Source organism: Streptopelia decaocto (assembly GCF_964273445.1).
Source record: "Streptopelia decaocto genome assembly, chromosome: 11".
Classification (NCBI taxonomy): domain Eukaryota; kingdom Metazoa; phylum Chordata; class Aves; order Columbiformes; family Columbidae; genus Streptopelia; species Streptopelia decaocto.
The window spans coordinates 9,941,014-9,962,317 of record NC_138666.1 but is presented as its reverse complement, the minus strand read 5'-3'; the positions used below and the strand labels follow the sequence as shown (position 1 = coordinate 9,962,317).

The 21,304-nt window shown below is 37.4% G+C and overlaps 2 protein-coding genes across 5 annotated transcripts; one reads left to right on the top strand and one right to left on the bottom strand.

Annotated features, from left to right (window-relative positions):
• Nucleotides 1-984: 984 nt before the first annotated feature.
• Nucleotides 985-11,686, bottom strand: CMC2 (C-X9-C motif containing 2). Of its 3 annotated transcripts, none has more exons than XM_082062957.1 (4): nt 11,534-11,686; nt 6,360-6,496; nt 4,208-4,279; nt 985-2,090 (listed from the first exon to the last, which is right to left on the bottom strand). In XM_082062957.1, the coding sequence occupies exons 2-4, from the start codon at nt 6,438-6,440 to the stop codon at nt 2,016-2,018; spliced, it is 228 nt and encodes a 75-aa protein (XP_081919083.1). In that variant the 5' UTR covers nt 6,441-6,496; nt 11,534-11,686; the 3' UTR covers nt 985-2,015. The 3 variants fall into 3 exon arrangements, with proteins under 3 accessions (XP_081919083.1, XP_081919084.1, XP_081919085.1); XM_082062958.1 differs by lacking the exon at nt 11,534-11,686 and adding an exon at nt 8,224-8,333; XM_082062959.1 differs by lacking the exon at nt 11,534-11,686 and adding an exon at nt 7,780-7,800.
• A 62-nt stretch (nt 11,687-11,748) lies between these two features.
• CENPN (centromere protein N) lies at nt 11,749-20,943 on the top strand. Of its 2 annotated transcripts, XM_082062955.1 has the most exons (11): nt 11,749-11,855; nt 12,224-12,405; nt 13,534-13,579; nt 14,598-14,654; nt 15,021-15,097; nt 16,656-16,832; nt 17,517-17,618; nt 18,168-18,225; nt 18,634-18,746; nt 19,217-19,340; nt 19,637-20,943. In XM_082062955.1, the coding sequence occupies exons 2-11, from the start codon at nt 12,235-12,237 to the stop codon at nt 19,750-19,752; spliced, it is 1,041 nt and encodes a 346-aa protein (XP_081919081.1). In that variant the 5' UTR covers nt 11,749-11,855; nt 12,224-12,234; the 3' UTR covers nt 19,753-20,943. The 2 variants fall into 2 exon arrangements, with proteins under 2 accessions (XP_081919081.1, XP_081919082.1); XM_082062956.1 differs by lacking the exon at nt 11,749-11,855 and having other exon boundaries at nt 11,890-12,405.
• Nucleotides 20,944-21,304: the final 361 nt, after the last annotated feature.

Genomic DNA, 21,304 nt, shown 5'->3' with positions numbered 1-21,304 from the left:
TCGTATCTCACAACTAGTGGGCAATTAGCAAAGAGAAACAGAAGGATGAACGTGTTCGTATTTCACCAGGTAAACTAAGTTTATCTGGAAAATAGATTTATTGCTAGATGGAGTTCAGAGTGTTAATTGAAACTGCGCATGGCATTTGGTCTTTCATTCATTAAGCACATTGATCTTTGAAAATATGATTCTGACTAATGAGCTGTATTAAGTGGATCTTGGATTTTTATTACAGTTTGTTACTATTCTACTGAAAGATCTGGACTCAAAAAAGGTGATGAAAGAAAGAAAAGCTTCAGTGCTTCTGTACTCAGATATCAGCTTCTCAGCCTTATCTCTAGGACAATTCTCTATTTATTTATTTAAAGATTACAAGCATCTCCAAATGCTATTTAAGAGTTTGCCTGAAGTAGATTTTGCCATCTCAAATAGAAGAAGAATCAGGGATGCAGAGTTCCCAGTCAGGGAGCTTCACTATGAAGTACTCTTCAAAAGTATTCTGAAGACTACCGATAAAAAGACTGCACCACTTCCAACCACTGAAGAATTTAATTCAAATAATGCATCATTTACTTGTTCTAAGAAAGCAGACAGCATGTCAAAAGATGCAGAAACAACTGCTTCAGTTTTCATGGAACTTTCACTTAAAACTGTCATTAAGTTTTACAAATTTAACTGGGTCCATCCAGGTATTGAAAAATAAGTAAAATTATTCTAATTAATCTCTCAAAATGGATCACAAAATACAGCTTTCTTCCAAAAACAGGTGCATGTACTAATTTCAAGATTGAGTGTGAACAACAGTTCTTACAACAAACCATAGAATCCATTGTAGAATAGATACCCTACTCTGTCTGCCTAAGTGAGACAGTTTATTTGGCTTGACAACATTTACTTTTCTAAATAGTCTTTTGTTGGTACGCAGAACAGAAGAGTCATTTAAAAATAAGGTGGATCCAGCAGACAACCATAGAAACAGCTCTATCACTGCAGAAACCAATGCATTTCAATATCAAATCGTCTGAATTCAGACACTTGTTCAGGACTTTCTACAGTTTGACAGCAAGTGAACAGCTCTTTTGGGCTGATAAGGCAACTTGGTTAGTAGACCACTAGTTGACTTGCCTCACTGAAAGGCAAATTACACTTTATTTCACTTCAACTAGTTTTCCATCAACAGCAACGGTCATAATTTGATTTCAACTTTGTACCAGAGTATGTGGAAAACTACTTAGCTTGTATTTTTGGCAGCATTCCTCTTCAGAAATCACTCAGCACACATTGATTGTACTCAACAAAAATCAAGGCAATGCTTTGCAAATCCCTGGAAATGTTCCATTCTGAATTTCTAAAGCCGCTTGCTTTGGGTATGATGAACATATTGTCCTACAACAGTCTACACTGTACATACAGTTGGCAGGAAGGATTTTTAATCTTCTCAGTGGAAGATGGTAGTTTCATCATTTTAGCTCCAATAAAAATACCAGAAATCCAATTATTACTTGATAGGCAATTTTCAATTTCAATCCACATCTGTTTAAAATTTCTTCTGCCGATTCATTTAAGCAGTGTTATCACAACATTACAAAGAGTGATGGAAAAGTCATTCAGTGTTTTGCAAGAAGGAAAAAAAACCCAAGAGATGAAAGAAAAACTGTTAAACACAAAGAAATAGATGCAACTCAGCACAAGGCAGGGAATACAGCAACCTTGAATACATAATACTCCACACACCCCGACTCCTCGTTACTTAACAATCATAACAAAGCTATGCCCGAACAAAGACTTGCCACCATAGTTTTCTCTTAGAGGTCAAAAATTAAGTTGTGAGTGATCATTTATGATATTTTATTTTCCACATTGTTCGCTTTGCTGGGATTGAGTATGTTTTAGGTGCATTTCTTTTTTCCCCACTTCACAAACCACAGGCTGAGCACTGGTGACGCAAAAGAAGCATTTGCCAACTTTCAGCCGAGCGTCCCTGTTGAGAAGCAGCTGTCCAGCTCCAGCACTGCTCACTTCTCCGAGCTTTTGCGAGCATTAATTAGTTTCCGTCGTATCTCCTGGTTCCTGGCCCTTTTTTCTTCAAACTGGAAGACAGATAAGAAAATTAATAGATCAGCTGTTAACATTAAACAGATAAGTCAAATTTAAAAGTGTAGCAAGCATTTGTTTCTCAGGAACAGAAACAATATCTTTGATGCACTGGAAAGGCAGTTCTTGTTAATATCTATATATTGGTTCATTTTTACTTTGAAATTAACATTTACTTGATTAAAATACCTGTTTCTAAGTTTGAGGTTATTAAGCTAAAGAGTATTAGAACATTCTAATAAAGAACATGCAGTTAATCTTCGAAGGAACTTAATTATACAGCCATCTTATATACTACAGCTGCACTTCACACACAAACTAGAAAAAAAAACTTGCCTCAGTGCTATTCTAGAGCACAGGTCTTTTAAAAGATACTGATTAATGTGTGTCTGCCTTCTGAAACAAGAATTTTTCATCACAGACTTGGTCTATTTTTGATCCTGGTCATTAATTATAAGCACAGATAAAGTAGTAACCCAAGATGAAAGGGCCAAAGGCAAATTTGGGTTGAGCGTGGGTAGAGTGTTTTGAGCTTTTTTTTTAATGGTTTAAAAAAGAAACACAACCGAGATGGGAATCCAGTGTAAAATGAAATCAAGAAAGCCTTCACGGTTTAGGTTTATTCATAAGATCACCATGCTTTCAAGTGTGTCCCTGCACTACCAAAAGCCTGGAGACGGAAGAGCCGAACTTTCTTTCATTGCAGCCAAAAAGGAAACCTTTTCATGGCTAAAAGAAATGAAAAATTTAAAATCAAGGCATGATTTGGTATATACTTCATGAGAAGCAAATTATTCTTGGCCATAAGTTAGAGCACATATTTGTTCAATTTTTTAATAATTTATATAAGAACAAAACCAAAATAACGCACAAATACTCAATTCTCCATATAATGTAATAAACTACTAAGTAGATTGTTTTTGGAAAGGATTTGCAGTTTTTCACTCATTATACTGATTCATTTATAACTGTAATAATGGTCCAAAACATTACTTAACATTTACAGAATGCTTCACTTTTTCCCATGCCAATATTTAATTTTTCAATAATCCATCCATGTTTTTTTATAGAATGAGAACAATGGATCTTTAAAAGCTTCATCTGTACCTAGTTCTGTACTTGTGAACAGCCTTTTGGGGGCTTCCTAGTAATGCCATATCAGTGTAGCTGTATTTTACGAAGGCAGACAAATATAGCCCATCAAGAACTCCTTTTAATGTAAAGGCTTCTATGAAACAAAATAACATTACATGGGAAGAAACAGTACTTGATTCTTTTCTGGATCTGGGCTACAGTTTTTTTCCAGGGGTTGGGGGGAAAAATGTATTTGACACTGGCAAATGAAATTAATTCCCACAGACTGACCGGGGGAAAAGAGTGGGCCCAAACTGGTCCGGCTGTCACGCACTTGAAATCTCCTTATTTAGACACAATCGTGAAATTCATGTCAAAATCAGTAAGTACAATTTCAAGTGAAAAGGTGTGTGAAAAATTCCTTTTTGTGTTCTGTCATATAGATGTGACAACCGCAAATCTACAGAGCAGCTGATACTCTTCTGAAGATGTGCCCATGAGCTGGCTCATCTACTTTAACTCCTCGAGTCTTCCATTCTCTTGCAGTTGTAGCACCACAATGAGTTCATCCTAAGCAGCAATATTTTCATTTAGGGCCTAATTCAGCAGCTCATCAAGTAGCTTCAGACAGCATAACTGACTTCAGTAATAAGTGTTACTCATGCAGAAGTGCCCGTTACTGCTTTATAGTCTATTCTGTGCAAATACCACTACTGAAAAAACAGAAAAAAAGAAAAATAACAAGCAACCTGTGAAGCGTCAGCTCCTATTTGCAATATTTGTTTGGTTAAAATGAGCGTTTGCCTATTTTTGTATATCCAAAAATAGACCATGCCATTTGCTGAAGCCAGATTTTTCTCAGACATATTTATCAAAAAAAGTTTAAATTTGGTCTCCAATGCCACTCCAGAATGTGCTTACTTTTCAAGGCCTATTTATTGATTTCTACTACTTAGTAAAAAGCAACCCTATTTCTAGTCCATAGACCTTTTTGTTAAAAAAAAATATATTTTTAACTTGTAGTAAATTTGTTTCTTACCTCTTTCTTTAAGCACTTCCGCATCTCCCGGTCAATATCATTGCAATGGCCAAAAAATTTCAAAATGTTGTGCTGATAAATTAGAGGGAGAAAAACAAAATTTACAGTTCAAAGGTTCCTTCCTCTGAAGTTCTAAATTTCTTAAAAGTCACATTTTGCAAGATTTCCTGGTCTTCATTGCCTTTTCTCTTTTTGTAAAAAAAGATGCTTTGTAAGTTTTTTACTGAGTAGCCAGAAGTTCGAGCTACTGCCGAACCTCATTTGAACCACTCTGAACCTTGCTGAAAGTTGAAGGCACCACATTGTATACCAGACTACAATAGGATAACTTAGCTGAAGCTATAAAGTCTAAATGTAGAACATATATTTTATTGATCTAGGAATCAGTCTTCTTACAGCTTTCGCTCACACTAGTTTGAATAATGTACAAAAAATAAATATTCTGAACTCCGGTTTGTGATACAGAAAGATGTAAGGAGATCTAGAGGCATCTTGGAGGCAGTGTCCTCTGTGCTTTAGCTTTTCTTATTTCTTCATGACCTAGAGAGGCAAAGGACCTGATGCTCCATCACCTCAACCACATACCCAGGGGATTAAGTTTCTCCAGATCTTAAGATTAACAAATAAGATGCATTTACCACCTTTACGACGCAGCTCAACTGTGGGCCTTACGCATACTCAAGTATTACAACTGAACAACCGCAGGTACTGCCTTCAGAAAGGCATTTCCCAGCTAACCTGAGGATATTCACCATAAAAGTCTGTCCTCTTAGCCAGGATTTCCTGAAGTGATTTCATACTATCAGCCATCAAATAGTTCTCAAAATGCATCCTTCTCACAGGACAACTTTTTCAGAGATGCTTGCTAACATGCCACAGAATCTCATAGCAGAGCATCTGAGCAATTCAGAAGACCTGAGTGGAGATTTTAATAGATATTTACAGCTGTATAATCAATACAGACTATTTGACCAATCTTTTAGAGAACTAATGATTTTTTTTTTTAAAAAAAGGCCATGAAGAACAGAAGAGGTAAGAGTGAAGTCACTTCCATATGTCAGAGGAAAACCTATGTGCATTTCTACAGCTGATGAGCAGCTAGATAGATTTATACAAATAACACAGGAAAATCTATTAAGAATTCAAGCAGTGGCCCAGTTGCAGCCACTAGAATATGCCTGAAAGTAGAAGTGGGTTAATAAAGATTATGACAAACATTGAACTATAGCGGTGCTATAATTAGCTTGTTTATACCTCTCTGCTTTATAAAGGGCAGCAGATGACCCTCTGAAGCAGTTGCATGTGATACATGGTCACTTCACTGCCAGCTGATCTTGCTTTTACAACCTTTCCTCAGTGGAAACTATTAAATTGAACTTTTTATGCACTAATACAGAAATATATCTGTACAGAATATCTGTTTAGAATATATGAGAGAACTGGTAAAATAATTAATAATATCCAACAATGCTGCAGATATCTTTGCTTCCACCTCAGGGGCTGACTCTTCTACATCTAGAGGTTTACAACAGAGCAGATTTTTTAAAAAGGCTCTTAAATGAGTGAGATGAAGATTCTATCTTCTTGAAGCAATGAAGAGCCTTGAGAAGCCTGAAGCCAATTTGGCATTTTACATCCTTGGGTAGGTGCCTATTAAGAAGGTGGAAGTCAAACAGTAATTGGCATTTAGCTCTCAAGCACTGAATGTAGGACACCGTGCGTGTCCGGATCCCCATCAGCACATCTGCTTATAAATAGACTGAAGCATCTGCCCAGTGGACAGCTGGAATATGGAAATGCTGTGAGCATACAAAAAAAAAAAAAGGCATTTGAAGTTGCTTTTATTTGTTTTTTCGAGAGGCACACAGTACTAAAAGGTGCAGAAATTGTTTCAGTTCTTAAAACAGGTCCGCATTTGTCAAGCTGTAGGACAGGAAATTTTAAGGCATGGTTTATTTCCTAACGAAATCACGGGCAAAATTTTACACACAGTCATCAGATACTTCTTCAGTGAACACGCACTGGCTACATTTCATGGCTGTTCCGCCGAGAGGAGGTTTTTCCTCTCTATGGTCATATAATAGTCTCACTAATTTATCTGACACTCATTTCCCCAACCCACCCACTCTTTCCTCTGCTAAAAACTCCTTACCTCCTTGTGACACTTCTTGAGCAGACTGATAACTAGGTTACATTCTTCAGTGTGCAGATGAGGAGACAGGTCTGGATGCATCTTTAGTTCAGGATAATGTTAGTAGTACAAGGACAAGAACCTGAGAAAACTTCCACCTGCCAACATTAAAATATGAAAGTATAAATAAAAAGTTTGACTGTACGACTTAAGATATTATCACACAGCTTAGGACGCATTATTATCATGCAGCCTAATATGCATAATTTCTATTACACATTTAAAATAATTAAAACCAGCACGTCTGTTCTTCTACAGAGCCCAAATGTTAAAAGTTAATTACAAGTTTACATTCTTTGCTATCCTGGACATAAACATGCATTTGGGATTTTAATTTTCAGGGACTCCCTAGTAGCATGAATCTTTCCAGAACTGCAAATTACGCCTGTTTTCTTCTTTCTTGCTTTAAAAATCTAAGTATATGTCATTAAAAAAAAATCCAGAAGTAATTTTCAAGATATTTCGTTGAAAAGTATGCAAGCACCATATGACAGTGGCTGAAATAAGATGCTGTCTTTGTTGTGGAAGATAACATCACCAGGGAGGAAAGAAAAAACGTCCAGTTCATACCAGGAGAAATAGTCTCATCTTGACAAAATTCTACCTGCATGACTGCCACTGAATTAGAGAGATGCCTTTTTCTGTTTATTTACTTAGTATTTTGTTATTCCCCCTCCTCCCAAAGAGATAATGTTTCTAGCTGCAATCCATCAGGCAAACACCACTACAGTTGTATGAAGCAGCCATCACTGTTTTAACACTCCAGCTAAACAGACAAGTTAAATACTAGCAGCCGGTGTCAGATTTTCCAATTGCAAAATCCCAATATTCAGCTGCAGTGCTGGCAGCTACAATCTAAACTACATCTCCTAGAATACTCGAGTAATATATTCGGCTTGAAGAGGTATGTACACTCATTTACACAATATTTCCCATCACGTGTTCATCTTAACAAGAGTTATATTCCCACAAGCAAACTAAATTTTTAAAAATCCGAACAGATTTAAACCCTCTTAAGACCCATGAGAGTATGTTCCATGCAGTGTTGCAAACACATGCAGGAAATTATTTCAAAACATCTTCCCCCATATTATCTGGAAGTCTAATATTACACTACATATACTCTTAGAACAGAAGTTAGAAACTGTACAAGTTGCTTAAGCATTCTATTCAACAAATTAGCAAATGAACCTTTAGAAATATGACAGCAGGAGCACGACTGAAACAGCACAGTGATTAAGAACCCTGCTGTGTTATTGCCACCAGCTTTTGATTGCATGCCACACAAAGTCAATATGTTTTAAATTTATCAGTAGATTTTTTTGATAGCGCTGGAGTTAGCATTCCCTTGAGAGGGTGACCTGCTCAATGACTGCATTACCAGTTGATTATTAAATCTCTTCATCATTCCGCCCCCCAGTGCTCTTCCTGAAGCTGTCACCTGGGCTGGCTGGCTCAGGAGAACCTGAGACCAGTGTCCCAGTGAAAAAGGTGCCAAACACATCAGCATGGGCCAGAAAGTCAAAGGGAGCATTTCAAGCAAAGAAGCATTGTGACTAAACTAAGGTGGGTAATGACTGACATTGTTTACTAAATTATTCTCAGATAAGTGGATAACAGCTACTAATGCCACAAATAGATGGGCAACGCTGCGTGTCATCAATTAAAAGCCTTCTAATAACTCAAATGAATTTTCCAACAGCACCTCTTGCAGGACAGATGCTACAAATCAGAGGCCCTGCCTGTCACACCAGTTCATGGATCAGTAGTCCTGAAATTCATTTTCAAATAACATTTAATATTAAAAACTTGCAAGTTCAATTACCAGATATGGTCCTCCATTCACACAGGCCATGATGGATTAAAGCAACAAAACACCGCACAGTGGTCAGGGAAGGCTTGACTGGAGCCTTTAAGTACCCGTGAAGTTCATGACTGAACAGCATTATCAGTGTTCAATACTCTATGTTTAGGAGTGTCAGATTAGACAGTGATCTAGAAACGATCAGAGAAGGTTAAAATATTTCTGCTGGAGGGGAATGACTAACAGACAAAAGAGTTTCAAGAGTAACAAACACACATATGAAGAAAAGGACAGGATGAGCTATTGGTTTCCTCATTGTATTTTTAATAATGTTCTAATCTAAAATAAAGACAGCAAGTTGCCATCTACCAGAATTTAAGTCCACATGGACAGAATTTTATATAGGTGGTAGCTCATAAGAAATCTAAGTATGAAAAACCACTAAAAAAATCCCCACAAAACCAAAAAAACCCACAGAAAAAAAAATACAAGTAAGCAATATCAACTGCTCTGAGAAAACCACTAAAAGAAATGCTGGATAATGTCAAGGTAAACATGCAATTGGTGTAGAAGAAATATTAGCAGTGAAGTAGAAGGACAATATTAAGAAAATACAGGAAGTGTTTTAGGAGGAAAATGGCCTGCAAAATGTTAAGCAAGAATTAATATCTGAATTGCATATTTGGACAGAAGCATTTAGATGAACTCTTTATATAAAGGCACTGACATATTTCACTGGGTTGCACAAAAATGGTCTCCCCTGTAATGTGGTTTATATGAGATTTTGAATTCTGTGCAGTTTTTCCTTCCTTATTTGAAATTACACTATGTCTGTATCTAAATGATTTTGTTGAAATGCCTTAAGAACTACTGCAAATTTCTATAAATCATTAGCCTCTGAAGCTAAGAGACATGGATAAAGATGATTAATCTTTCAACTTCCTTAACCAGTTTCTATATCTACAGTATCCTTCAGGGGAAAGAAAAAAAAAAAAAAGAGTAATTGTCTGGATCCAGTATCATGTTCTGTGTAGTTTATCTTAAAGTGGGGAAAATGGGGGATGTTCTAGTTTTATTGTTTCCAACCTAAGCCAGATAAAAAACCCCAAACAAACAAAAAAAGACTTAGAAGTTCTCTGGCAACGATACTGACTTTCCAATGCTAATATTTTTCTTTAGAAAAATAATACTCAATTTTTTGCATAAGCAATCCTGGACACTAAGCACATCAAATTGCTAAAGATTTCCTAACAAGAAATAATATGGAAGTTATCAAGAAATGATACTCATTCCCAACCCAAAAGCTGATCTGTGCACATGTTCAATACATTAAATATTTAATATTACTGTGCAAAAGGAACCTACACATATTCTGGAATTCACAGTAATATTTCCAGGTTTGGGATACAACAATGAAAGAAAGGTTTAAATCTACATACTTGTTTTCCTAAGATGCTTTTTCCATATTTCATTAAAACATGTTAGAAGACTATTTCTTAAACCAACTTTTGCTATTTTTTTCCATTTAAGAAGTTGCACAAACAAGTAATTTAATTTTTTGAAATGTCTAGAGTAAAGAGTTAAAAAAATTACATATAGCTCTGAAAAATTACTTTTTAAAGCAAAACGCAAATCCCCACGTACCAACCCTGAAGACAAAAAATTGTATCTGAGTGTCTACATTGCTAATCATTAAGCTCTTTAACCCGAACCAGTGAGCTGTGTGCAGTACAAACCCCACATGCTGTCTGCAAACACTCAAATATTCCCACCAGGCGGCAGCAGGGCCGTGCAAACGAGAACAGGCACTGACAGAGGGAAGGGCAAACAGATCCGCAAACTCCTATAAAGCCACTGTGTCACTCACCATGTGCAACATTTACTTTTGCACTTCATTTCACTGCCTAATTTGAGCAAGACCAGACATTTTGGGTTTAAGTTTTCAGTTACATAGTATTGTTCTGTTTGGCTTTGGAGAAAAATACTTACAAATCAACCAGCTCTTTTGCTTACTCAACTCATGGGTGTTTTCTGTAAGATTAGACAAAGTTTTAGCATAAAAACAGATTCAGCTTCACACCTATTTGGGGTGACCTGAAGATATTATTCATGTCACTTCAGCAGAACTTCTGCATTCCTAGTATTATCTATCATACACAATATATAAATATTTTTGATGATAACAGCTTAGAATATTCAGGAGATCAGTCACAAGAAATCACAGTTAAATACCATTTCAAAAACCTACGGAACTCTGAACTAAGGACGCCCTTTCCAGCTTTCGGTGACATGGTTAATGTCTTCCAGATCAGGACAATGAAGTATCATTCTGTGCTGCTCTCCTTAAGGCTGCAATTAGGCACGTTGAGAATGACCTCTAACTTTCCAACTTTTCCAAGAAATTTAGCCAGGCACCTTCACTTTAATATGCCAAGTTCAGCTCAATCTTATAAAAATTAGTCACAACCTCTTGAATTTCAGTCTTCAAATCTATGCACTGGTTTTCCAATATTACGTATTAGAATGGGGGGGAAGAAATAATTTAGATACCTATCTATGAAAACCTGTAAATAGTAAGGAAATTAAAAAACGGGGAGGGGAGATTATGTCTACTTGAAAAATGTTTTTATACGGTGTAGACTGCATTTACTTTCCCCAAACCTAAATTATAAAAAAAATAAAAACCACTTCAATAAGTAAGATTCATACCGAGTCTAACAAACAGGTTTGTTTTGGGTTTTTTTTGTTGTTGTGAGAAATGGACCAAGAGGATCACGCTCCCCTGATGGAAAAGACCTGATGCTCAGCCCTTGTGCAGCAGGACCCTGCAGAAAGGTGCAGAGCCCCTGGCAGAATGCACACAGTTAGCGTGACAGCTTTGCTGCCACCGGCAGCTACGCTGGTACCAACAGTTATGGCAAGAAATGAAGCCCGCTGAACTAAGCCACAGTTTTCGGTCTGGAGGTTCTCAGTGCTCCCAGGAGCCCTTAAAATAGCGGTGGGACACACGGACACTTCTCAGTGCTCACAGGGGTCCTTAAAACGGTGGCGGGATGGGCACAGACACAAGAAAAACAAGCTTATGACACCGCAATGGAGAACTCCATATTCCCACTCAGGACAGCCCTCCCCGAGTCCGGGAGGAGGATGCACAGTGAGCAGAGGAGTCCAGAAGGCGGCCCCGAGCCGGCCAGGGCGCAGCACGGCTCCCCCGGGGCGACGGGACGGGGGAGCTTCCTCACACACCGTGTGTCCTTCAGGGCTAAACACGAACAACGCTGCCCGCTCAGGCCAGGACAAAGCCTCCCCTCTCAGCCATCCTCGCACTTACTCCGGTCCCCAGAGGACGAGCCCGGCACCCAGACCGACCCACCAGCCGCGCTGCGCCGGGAACAGGCGCGGGTGGCCCAGCCAGACCGACCGGAAACCGCCTCAGCGCACCCGGCCGCGGGAAGAGCGTTCACGACACCGACGTCTGCGCGCAGCGAGGCGGGAGGTGGGGCGCCTTGTGATTGGGCGGCTCGGGCACCGTGCGGAGCATGATTGGTCACTTCGAAAGGTGGGCGGTGCCTGGCGCTAGGCGGGAGGGAAGCGCTGGTGTGTGTGTGTGCGGCTCCGCGGCCGGGCGGCTGCAGCGGCTGCCCGGGGCGCAGGTAGGGGTACGGGATTCTTTTCTGTTCTATTTTATTCTATTCTGTTCAGATACGCGGCTCCCTTCGTGTCCGTTGAGGTCAGCTGGGCGCCTATGGGATCGGACAGGCAGTAACGGCTCTGGGTGAGGGCCAGCGCCCCGTCCCTCTCCAGATACTGACACCAGGCCTCGGTTGGTGAGGGAAACTTCTGAGGGCTTGGGGAAAAAAACCTCGCTGTTGTTGGCGTCCGTCGAAATCTGTGGTAGTGCCACACTTAGGATTGATGCTAGTGTTCTAGTCGAGCCTGGGTGCAGCTTTGTGTGCTTTTCTAAGGGAGCCAGTCTCTCGAGCCTGCCTGTGCCTTCATCGTTAACATTTCAACTTTTCAGGTAGCTTCATCATGGATGAAACTGTTGCTGAGTATATCCGAAGGACTGTACTAAAAATCCCACGGGATGAAATCAAGACAATACTACAGAAGTGGGGTTTTCTCTCCGAGACCCAGCTGCAGACCATAAACTTCCACCAGACGAAGGACAACATTTCTCAAGACGTTGTTCAGCTCTGCGAGGTAATCCTTGCATTGGGAACTGCCTGTCAGTGACCAACGGGACATGTGTTGAAGCACCATCGAAAAACATTCTTATGAATAACTGAATTTTCTTTGGCTGTAACACAGCATCAGGTGGCAGTTTGTAGCCTGGAAAATGTAAAGCTGACCTGGTAATACCACCAATTTAGTCTTATTGATAGGAGTGCAGGATTGGCCATTACTGAGTATGGAAGTACATGTTTGAGCTCTAAGTTGCACAACGTAGATAAAATCTCAGTGTGTTAAACCTGTAAGAAATGGGTGTATTTCTAAACTGTAAAATAAAGGCATTAATTGAGATGTCTGCTCATTACATAGTGCTTATTTAAATCTATTTAGTACAGGTAATGATAGCACTAGTTTATAGCTTTTAGACTTTTCCTTGGCCACAGCTACTTCCATTCTGCGTACTGTAAGCAGAGAAAGTTTTCTGATCTTCTACTTACGTACTCTGATTTTGGTGTACCAGGAATCTTTATATGTACCAGGAGTCATTACATAGAGTATTAAAACCCAGATAGGTACAGTTATTACCAACATCTCAAATTGTATAGCTTTTTGTATCATTCTCTATGAATATCATACCCAGATATTAGTTACATGGGGTGTAGATCAGGATGCAGGCAAGAAATGGTCAAGTTATTCTTGTGAGATAGCTAATGTCATGTTTTAAAATAGCTTTTGTTTCTGAAACATCCTTATCTGTAACAAGTAGTGTTATGGAAGTTCTTAAAAATCTTTTCAGGCTGTAAAGGTTAAATTAGGAGGAATCAAGTATGTTTTTTGACAATGAAATACTAATCAGTGTTGCATAATGTCATGAATGCTCATGAATTTTCCTTTCTAATTGCTTGTACATCATACTGTAAAGACAATGTTCTTGCTGCCACTGCAGAAACACATAAACCCTGATGAAATATCTTTCATTATTGATTTCTCAAAACTGAATTGTGTGCACATTGGGAGAAGGTGTAGTGTCTTTGAGGAGAATGTGCGGATTTCAGTGCAGTATAATTTAAACTACAAATGCTGAGATTTTTCACCTAGTAAACGGTGTGATAGAGAATTCTGGATCTGCATTTCACTATGCACTGTTATTCTTTCCAGGAGAATTCTGCAAGCATAAAGCAAGCAGCTGTCCTAGATATAATTTGTAAGTAAAAAACAAAACAAAAAACCTAATAAAAATGACATCTTTATATTTTTTCTGAGTAACCTGATAATGCCCTTAATTACATAGCAATTGTCCTAGTGAGGTACAGATGCATTTTAGATGATGAAACTTATTGGAGCTGACTTAAAAAAAAAAAAATTTCAAAAGCTTAAAATCAACAAAAACATGTTTGCTTCTTCTGAGGTCTAACGAGATGTGAACTGTGGTAAGACACAACCAGCACACACAGAGAGATCATAGAATCACAGAAGGGTTTGGGTTGGAGGGACCTTCCCAGGTCCCCCAGTCCCACCCCTGCCATGAGCAGGGACATCTTCACCAGCTCAGGTTGCTCAGAGCCCCGTCCAGCCTGGCCTGGGATGTCTCCAGGGATGGTTCATCCACCACATCTCTGGGCAACCTGGGCCAGTTTTTCACCACCCTCAGTGTCAAAACTTTCTTCCTCATGTCCAGCCTGAATCTCCCCTCATTTAGCCTAAAACCATCACCCCTTGTCCTGTCACAACAGGCCTTGCTGTTTGTCTCCAGTGTGCACCAGACCCTAAAATCAGCAATATCATGCTCCAGCAGAGAGTGACATAGGCTAAACTATTGGCAAGTGCTCCCGGTGGAACTCCTAACTCCAATATTAATTCCCAACTTCATTATACAATAATTTAAATCTCAAGATTTCTTTTAGCAGTCTACACTTTTTCTTTTGAGTTTAGACTAAATTTTGGTCATTTCAGGCAAAATTCTTCTTTAAACACTGAACCTTGGAGATACCGTTTATTATTTGCTTAACTGAATTACAAAAGATCTTCCCATTTCTTAATGAAAACATTTTTGCTTTTAGGTTCACTCTAAGTGGTAGTTTAAGAATGCTGAATAAATTATATTGCATTATCAGAAGTAATATTTTTCAAATAATCTGGTCATAAAAGTATTGTAAAATTATTTGTACCTTTAATCACAGTTTGATAATACGCTGTTATTGAGCAATTAATATTTTTCTTAGGCAACCACAGCTACCCAAATAAAAGAACATGGAGTGTTTACCAGATGAACAAAACAGGTAAAATGCCTTTTCTTATTGTAATCTCAAGTTCTCAGCAACTTACTGCAGTGCTGCCTCATATAATACAATTTAATTACAAATATATTCTAGTATGTTTTTTTCAATATAAATATTTTTAGTGTTTTTAGAATACTTTTGTTTAACTTCTCAAGCAATTTTTAGAAATTAGTAACTACTAATTAAATATTAACCTTTTCTCTATACAGCAATAATGAGGCTCAAATTAATAATAATGTACATCTTTTCACATAAGGCTATACAATTTCAGCTTTTTCTCCTTAATTTTGTTTCACCAAAAATGTAAATACATGTCCTAACTAGTTCATGTAAACACAAATCTTTTTTTTTTCCCTTGTGTAACAGAGGAAGAAACAGATTTTTTTGACTTAACAGATTTCAGAAAAAAATTTAAAAGACAACTTCGGTCAACCTTGAAAAATGTAAGAATAAATCCATTCTAAATTTGTTACACTGTTCTGGTGTCAATATATTGTTTTCATAACTTTCGCAAGATTGTTGTTTGTTGTCTTTTTTTTCTTAAAGTCTGCATCAAAAATTAAATGGAATTATTCATTTGGGAATGGTGGGAACTGCGTGTGAAATAGGAAAACGTACTGCATATCTGTTCTAGCAACTTTGCAATTATGCTGGAGTGAAATAAAAATGTAAGTTTGTTTTGAAATATGGCAGACTTCAAGAAAGGCCGTACATTTATGTTTTCCATCAAATCTTTGTCCTGTTTGTACATGTTGCCTGGCGCTCTGATATTGCTTTGTCCTTTTACCCAATAACAATACAGGAAAACAAACAAAACCAAAAATCAGATCAAGCAGAATATGAGGGAATTTGAAGTAGCCAGTAGGGAGGACAAGGAAGTTCAGTTGTTATGACTTGGATTAGTAGCAAAATTGTATCCGTTTCTTCTAGTTCTGGTTTTGAAATATTTTGTGATGGCTGTGAGAACTTGGCCCTGGCATCTCGTTACATTGTAATGACCAAAAGACCATTGTCAACAGCAAGAAGCAGCTTCTAGACTACAGAAATGAGCATGGCATGAAAAAATGGAAAGGAAATGTTATAATCTCACTTTTTTACTGAGCAATTTGCCAAAGCCTTATCTTGCTTTAGCTCACCAGCTTCATTTAAGCCGGATACTAGAAAACACCTCTGGCTCGTGAGCTGAGTCACTTCTTGACACACAAAGGATTCCTGCTGGCAACAGTAGAGGGCAACAAATACAAATCAGACTGACAGATAATCAGCTGCAGTTCATAGAACTCTATTATAATAAAGTTTTGGAATACTGTAATTTAAAAAAAAAATCCACTAAAACTTTGAGAAGTGATGTTGGTCCAGCGATTTAAACAGTTTATGACCTAGTTGGACTAAAAGCTTGACTAGATGTGCCTCAGTCAAAGGGAGGTGTTTTTTTTTAAAAGGAAGTTTTCCCACTTTTAAGTCACCCAGATTGAGTCAAGGTAAAAAGAAGTAACTGAGCGAGGAGCAAATCCAGAAAAACAGGAAAGGGAACCTTTTTCTGATTGTGTACACTTGAGCAGTGATAAATTTTACATTCAGGTCTAAAATCACAAGCTGATCAAAAGCTGAGTTTCTCAAAAATTGGACATAGTGGAAATATTGCCACTAGTTCTCCCTCTACATAGCAATCTTTTTGTTGTGTTGCTGTTTAAAAAAAAATAAAAAAGGCATTTTTAATAAGCTATTTTGATTTTCACCCTTCAGAAGTACATCTACAGGGATAAAAGTCATATTAAAGTGTGAAAGATGATTTTTTTTTCTCCAGTTTATAAGATTATTGTGTTTCTGTGGAAATTTGATTTCAATACAATCCTGACCACACTAGTGCGATCTGTTTCTTATTCAAGCAGTGATGCACTAAATTATGTTTGAGTCTTGTGAACCTGGGGTGAAGAGACAACAAAATCTTCCTGGGAGCCTGAATGTGCTGGTAAATCAAAGCTTTTATTCTTCTGTTAGGTCACCATCAACTTCAGAGAATATGAGAATAATGCAATCTGGATCCGAATTGCCTGGGGAACACCGTACACAAAACCGAACCAGTACAAAACCAGCTACGTTGTTTACCACTCACAGACCCCCTACGCCTTCATTTCACCCTCAGTGTTTAAGAGCAATTTGCCTCTGCTATGCCAGGTACAGAATAAAATTGTGCGGACCTTGACTTCACCACAGTCATGTAGAGCTAGAATTGTGTTAGCTTTTAAGAGGATGGGTAAAGATTTGTCACTTAATGTATCAATTTATGTAGTAAAAATGGGGCAAAAACCACAATCTTTGTGACTTTTGGAATGGTGTATCATGAATAAATTCAGTTTACTGGGATTTTTGATGACCTTGAATTGTTCTAATTTCTTTTTAGGAGTATTCAGTTAAATTGTCTCATAGAAGTTGAATATTACATCATCACAGTATCTTCAATAAATGTAAGAGCTCATCAAGGAATGCTGTTAATTAGTTTTAAAAGACATTTTCTCCGAACTCTGCTGTCAGCGTTGGTAGTTTTTAATTTTTTTTCTCTAGCAGACTTCTGTAGTAGTAATTAAATTATTTTATTAATGAATTTATTTTATTTATTTTTCAGCTGATAAGGCTATATGACTTATCTGGTTAATCCTGTGAAGGCTTTTAAATATTAACCTGAGCTTAATAACAGCCTATTCAACATTTTTTTCAGATACGAGAATCCTTCTAGTTAAAGGCAGTTGCTTACCTTGAAACAAAAAGATCACAATGTCTAGAAATAATGTATTTTTTCCATGTTATGAACACAGTAATAATTACAACTGATGTTAAAAAAATTCCATTTTTTATTTAAAGGCCTTGGTTGTTGCTTCCAATTACCAAGACATCCATGAAATGGAGCTTCGAAGTCATTCTTTAAACTCCCTTGAAGATATGGTGTTTAAAAGATACAGCCAGGTGAGCCGCTTCACAAGTATATCCTAAGATAAGTCTTGCTTTTTGTTTCAGACCTAGTTCTCACCCCCTAGCAGGGGGGAAATTCATCTCTTCCAAGAGACCATCAAGTTAAAATAATATTGAACTACTGAGCTGGACAGCCTTTCATTAAGGTAACATCACAATGGGGATGTTATTACTTGGTATCCCATCTAATCTTCATTATTGTTATTCCTGGTGGTTCAACTCAGTCTAAAAAATGGTATGAACAATTCAGTCATAGGATTTTTTAGCATCATTTCACTAGACTTTCAAGAGAAATTACTTGAAGGCTATTAAAAGGGACACTTAGCTTTGCTCCTCTGTGTGAAACTTTTAAGTAGGGAAATGTTCGCAAATATAGGATAGGCATTCTTTTCTCAGAATAAAGCTAGGCTTTCTGACTTCTAGTAGTTGTCAAAAATTGGAAGAATACTTCCAGAATGAGAAGTAAAAAGAAATCTGGAAAGTTCTTTTCAGCTACAGCCTCTAAAAGTGGAAGTGAACTGAATTTTTTTTTTCTCCATTTAGAACTTCGAAACTTATTGCCCAAGACCTCTACAAGAAAGCACTGTAGCACGAGAAACTGGTATGTATATTTTAAATTAAACAGCAGCTTGAATGTCATTACTGCTGGCTTCTGAAATGAGACTTGTAACAGGAAATGTACATACGTTACATTCACATGTAATTATCCACCCCGGTGGGTGTCACTCCAAGACGTGTTTCCCCCTTGACTGTCACCAGACACGGTTATGAAACCAAAACAACCCAATGCCCCGCATCTCCTTCCACATCATCTTAGCCTTATCTCTTGGTAAGAACTGAAAATACAGATGGTGGACATAGCAAGCTTATGAAAAAAAGATCGCAATGAATTCTTTAAAATTATTTTGAGATTTTCACTGGAGTAATCCCCTCAGCAGAAAAACAATATTGTATCCACTGACAAAGTTGTCTTTCTGTTTTCTCTCTTCCCTACAATTTTCCCCTGCAGCAGGTTTAAGGATAGTCCAAGAAAACATAAAAGAGAAAGAAAGAATACTGAGAGTGAATCGGGAAGCTTTCGGTGATGGTCCCCAACCAAAACTCGAATTTGCAGAATATAAGGTAGTAAAAGCAACAATTATTTTTTTTCCTCCATAATGTCAGTGTAGCAGTAGCTACATTGAATTGCAAATTGAAGAAATATTAGATTTTTAAAATAAACTTTAGGGAGGACATTTTAAAATAAAATAATTACAGGTATCTTTAAGAAACAGATTTGCATTGAGGTTTGTTCAGACTACTAGATCATGTTTATCAGCTTTGTGAATTAAGCATTTTGACATTCTAAAAGATACTTAATGTTTTACAATATTACTGAACAAGCTGCCCCTTTCAGCAGAAAACTGTTTACCACATGGTGGCACCCTCTGATTTTATTAAAATATTCCTCTAGCTGGAATCACATTAACATTAAAAATAATAGGCAAGTAAGATAACAGTTTTGTTACATTTTCAGTGTAATGTTTAAATAATAACATATAAAGAAAACATATTCATTGCTTCTACTCCCTGGTTAAATTTTGTGTTCACAGCTTGAGACGATGTTTACAAGTGATCCTAAACTGGAGGTTTTGGATAAAAAAGAACCGTTCAGATGCATGGTCAAGTTTCATAGCCCACATCTTTTAGAATCGCTGAAATCCTTGGCACCCGCGGGTAAGTGTTCTGACTCCTTAAAATGGAGGAAAAATCTGCAGTTAAATATTTTTGGCATCTTACATTCTGCTTGTATCTTGCATAAGGGAGAACCTTCAGAGTTTGTTTAGAAATACATAGAAGTTTAGCAGAATAAAAATGTTACCACTATAAAAACTTGTGTCTCTATACAACCAGTTTGGTTTTAGAATTACTAGTTTGTATGTAGATACTCAAGCTGTGGTTTTAGTTTTAGAACAGTTATGAAAGGTAAATATTGGTTGAGTTAAGCTATAATTATCTGTCTCTCTCTCTAGGTATGGCTGACGCACCACTTTCACCACTACTTACATGTATACCACATAAAGCTAGGAATTACTTTAAAATTAGAGAGAAAAAAGGTTTTTTTCCAGGAAGCTTTGTAAGCCCTTAACTTAAAATTGATTCATAGAGAAATATACATGTCATTTATTACTGGTATTAATCTAAATCATCATAACCCTTAAACCAGATTTTTAAAAAATAACTTATTTGTTAAAATTTTGAAGTTTCTTCCAAATTATTACTTCGAATTATTTTTCCACATTCATTTTTAACAAAAGAGTTAGCTCTTTCCTTAAATAATTTTTAAACAAAAGTTAGTAGCAAAGCTTAAACAGAGAATGTGTGGTTATTTTAATTATTTCTAGTAGTATTTGTGAAGGTTAAGCTATCTTAAAGCTAAAGATACAAGAAGAGAGCTGTAGCGATCCAGTTTACTATCATGGCTGTAGATGGCGAAGATATTGGAGGTGGCCGTATCGGCTCCAGCCCAGCAGCGGCACAGAACACATGCCCCACTTCAACACGGGAACAGCCCCATTCAAATACGCAGAACTCCTTGTCTGCCAGTCAGGCACGTTTTTGTCTCAGTAGATGAGGAAGATATTCAAAGACCATTACAGGTCATGGGGAAGAAGAGACTCTTGGAATATAGATGTCAGTAAGAAGCTTCAGTCCAGCTTTAATGGGTATTAATTCAGATCCAGAGTTTTTGCTCACCAAGCTCAACAGCCAATAACAAACACTTAATACCAACAGACTGATTTTTTTGTTTAGGTTTGTTTTTTTGTTATTTAATGTCTTGTGAAATTTTATCTTAAAGGAATACAATGAAACAGACAATAATTTTCTTTTGAAGAAGTCCATGTTTTAGAATATTTCAAATAGTATTTGACCCCTCTGCAATCCTTGCACATTACTGCTTGCTTGTGCTTGGGGACACAAAGATGCAGAATCGAGACGGCAACAGTCACTGATGCAAACAACAGCTTTATACTGGAGTTATTTAGAGTTGGTAATACAGGGATTTTTGTATAACTTGCTGCATCATTTTTGAGATGGATTTGATCTGAAAATTCAGTTATAGCGTACAAATGTTTCTTGTTTTAATTCTGTTAGCTGGAAACTTTGTGCATGTACTTTGTGTATGTGGAATTTCCGATTCACTTTAGGTAGGTCAGTGTGGTGAGATGCTCTTCATAGCATCATGGCACACACAGTGTGAATATTTGGAGAGGTTGTATGGGAATGTTTTGGTTTTTAAAACTGTAAATAAACATGTAAGTTAATTCTTCTCATAGAACTTTGTTTGGCCTGACTTTGAAATGTGACTTAACACAGACTGATTTTTTTCATTTGTTTTGGTTTTCAGCATCTCTGTATAACTCGCAGATAAAATGTTAGTTTAGGACTATCTGCTAGTGATATATTTTTAGGACTTACACCTGTGTGATTTCAATGTTAGTTTGACAAAATATTTAGCCGTGTTAGGATTTTGAAACAATTGCAATACACAAAATGCACGATGGACATTCAGAGGTGGCTCTTACCATCTCTCATACCCTCACAGAGCCTCCCAGGAGTCAGACCCATTAAAATTCCAGTATGCATTTCACTCTGCAACCTTTTCTTCCTAATGCTCTCTCCCAAATAGCTTGAACACC